Here is a 3,271-nt window from a genome sequence, read left to right on the forward strand (position 1 = left end):
ATGACTGAGAATAATCTCACCACAGTAACAGAGTTCATTCTCGTGGGCTTTACTGACTACCACATGTTGGAGATTCCCCTCTTCCTGATGTTTCTCATCTTCTATATCATCACCCTTCTAGGAAATGCAGGGATGATCATTCTGATCCAAGTGGATGTCCAACTCCACACCCCAATGTACTTCTTCCTGAGCCATCTCTCCCTGCTGGATGCCTGCTACGCCTCAGTCATCACCCCTCAGATCCTGGCCACACTGGCCACAGGCAAGGCGGTCATCTCCTTTGGCCGATGTGCTACCCAGTTCTTTTTCTTCACCATCTGTGCAGGCACGGAGTGTTTCCTGCTGGCAATGATGGCCTATGACCGCTGTGTCACTATTAGCAACCCACTGCTCTACACTGTAGCCATGAATCCCAGAATCTGCTGGAGTTTGGTGGTGGGAGCCTATGTCTGTGCGATGTCAGGGGCCATCCTGCGTACCACATGCATCTTCACCCTCTCCTTCTGTGACCACAATCAGATCAACTTCTTCTGTGACTTCCCACCCCTGCTGAAGCTCGCCTGCTGTGACACGACAAACACTGAGATTGTCATTGTCTTCTTTGGCAACTTTGTGATCTTGGCCAATGCCTTGGTCATTCTGATATCCTACCTGCTCATCATCAAGTCCATTCTGAAGGTGAAGTCTCCAGGTGGCAAGGCCAAGACTTTCTCCATGTGTGCTTCCCACCTCACTGCTGTGGCCCTTTTCTTTGGGACCCTCATCTTCATGTATCTGCGGAGTGGCTCAGGCAAGTCCCTGGAGGAAGACAAGGTCGTGTCTGTCTTCTACACTGTGGTCATCCCCATGCTAGACCCTCTGATTTATAGCCTAAGAAAAAAGGATGTGAAAGCAGCCTTCAGAAAGGTCACTGGTAGACTCCAGGTGTCCCAGAGTGTGTAGATATGAGTGACAGGACCTCTCCCCTTGGTCCATTTTCTTCCCATGTCAATAGATCCTAAGAGGTACCAACACTATATGCAAATCAGACCCACAAATAGACAGAGGTAGATGGGTATTAGCAGGCAGAGAAGGAAAACTGCAAATATGGTAAAATTCATTTCCAGCAATCCCATGGTGCTTTTTTCTCCTCCCGGCTCTCCTGCCTCCAGTCCATTCCCTAGCACACAACAGTTTTATGATACTGTCTGATAGCTTAACTTACAGAATTTCAGGGGTCCGTGGGACTTGAGTTTATCTCATCCCACCCATGTCTTTGCAGCCATGCTTAAGCTTCCATCTTTTCCTTCTCATTTTTTGCTCCCATTAAACCTACCTTTTTCTGTGTCAGAGATTCTAATTGGGGATTCCAGTGTTAAATGCTAAAAAGTTTTTTTTTTCTTTTAATACATGAGTAACTGATCATGTCAGCAAGTGGGGAGTGCTGTATAAGACAAAACTGAGTCTCCAAATGGCCAAGGGAAGGGAGTGTTTGAGAAAAAGGCCTTCCTCTTCACCATCTTTGTCTTGGGACACCCCCTTGAGGAGCCTTCCTTCTTGCTCATGCCACAAGGATGGAATTTGCAAACTGCCTTCCCACTTGATGGTTCCCTGGCTTTGTTGCTCCTGCTGTGTAATGTTCCCCTCATATTTCCAAGATGAACTAAGCCACCTTACCTTTGGCTCCTCAAAGGCCAACTCCCTAGTTTCTGAAGGACATGATACATTGCTCCTCCTCCCCCTTCACATTGCGTGCTTCGTGAACAGTCCCTTCCTATCAAGCATCCCATAATTTCCAGGAACAGCAAGGACAGAGAACAAAGACAGGTATAAGGTAAACATTAAACCACACGTTATCTTCTCTGGAAGAAGGTTTTTGGAGAAAAGAAAGTAACTAATTTCTGCTTGAGACTGCAAAACCCTTCAGGGCAGAGTCTGCTTTGCTTGTAGTGGAACTCAATCCAAGTTCAGGGTCTGTACCAGATGAACTCTTGATAATTGCTTTTGAACAGATTTTTAGGGCACATGCATGATCTCATTTGAGCCTCAGGGAAACTCTGTAAGGCAAATAAGGAAGACAGTGTTGAATAGAAGATTCCCATTTTGCAGTTAAGAAAGTGCTTTCTCGGGCGCCTGGGTGGCTCAGTTGGTTAAGCGACTGCCTTCGGCTCAGGTCATGATCCTGGAGTCCCAGGATCAAGTCCCACATCAGGCTCCCTGCTCAGCAGGGAATCTGCTTCTCCCTCTGACCCTCCTCCCTCTCATGCTCTCTGTCTCTCATTCTCTCTCTCGCAAATAAATAAAATCCTAAAAAAAGAAAAAAAGAAAAAAAGAAAGTGCTTTCTCATAGTCCCTTTGGACCTTTGCTCAGAGTTCCTTTGTTCAGAGTATACAGCGGTAGACAATGGATGGCTTTCAGAATCAGGCTTTTAACTGAATCCCAATTCTACCACTAATTCACTGTGAAATTTATAGTAAATGGCTCCATTTCTCAGATCCTAATTTTCCCCAGATCTAAAATAAATATAACAACTCCTAATTCAAGAGCATATTGTAAAAAATTATATGAGGTGAGGGGCACCTGGCTGGTTCAGTCAGAAGAGCATGCAACTGTTAATCTTGGGGTTGTAAGTTTGAGCCAACATGGGGTTTGAAATAAATAAATGAGGTGATGAAAAAGAAATCTCCTAGCACAGGGGCGCCTGGGTGGCTCAGTCAGTTAAGCATCCAACTTTTGATTTTGGCTCAGGTCACGGTCTCAGGGTCATGAGATCCAGCCCCATGTCAGGCTCTGCGCTCAACAGGGAGTCTGCTAGAGATTCTCTCTCTTTCTCCCTCTGCCCCTCACCCCTCCACCCTGCTCTCTCACTCTTTCTCTCTCTCTCTAAAATAAATAAATAAATCTTTAAAAAAAAGGAAAGAAAGAAAGAAAGAAGAAAGAAAGCTCCTAGCACAAACCCATTGTTCAATATATATTGTTCTCTTCCCTCCGCTTTCCCTCAGTTTCACCATGGGTGTTGCCACAATTCCATGGCCATTAACAAAAATGAAACAGATCACAAACAAGTGATAATGAAAGACAGTGAACTGAGGAAGATGAATAACTCAATCCTTTTCACCCAAGAAATAAAACAAACATGGGTGTTTAGTTGGGGTGGGGCTGCACTTATCTGCATCCCATATGGTCAAGGATAACCAAAAGATGTCTTTTTATTGAATATATTGTTGTGTGCCCAAAGAACCCCTCTGCCAGATCTTAATTTTATGAGAAGTTGGTCCTCCATGACCCTCC

At 45.1% G+C, this 3,271-nt stretch overlaps 1 protein-coding gene across 1 annotated transcript; it reads left to right on the top strand.

Moving 5' to 3' along the window:
• On the top strand, positions 1–942 carry LOC110575831 (olfactory receptor 9I1-like). The gene has a single exon (XM_021684859.2). It carries the CDS (start codon positions 1–3, stop codon positions 940–942), a length of 942 nt encoding a protein of 313 aa, XP_021540534.2.
• The last annotated feature ends 2,329 nt before the right edge of the window (positions 943–3,271 follow it).

The sequence above is a fragment of the Neomonachus schauinslandi genome, chromosome 11 (assembly GCF_002201575.2).
Source record: "Neomonachus schauinslandi chromosome 11, ASM220157v2, whole genome shotgun sequence".
NCBI lineage: Eukaryota > Metazoa > Chordata > Mammalia > Carnivora > Phocidae > Neomonachus > Neomonachus schauinslandi.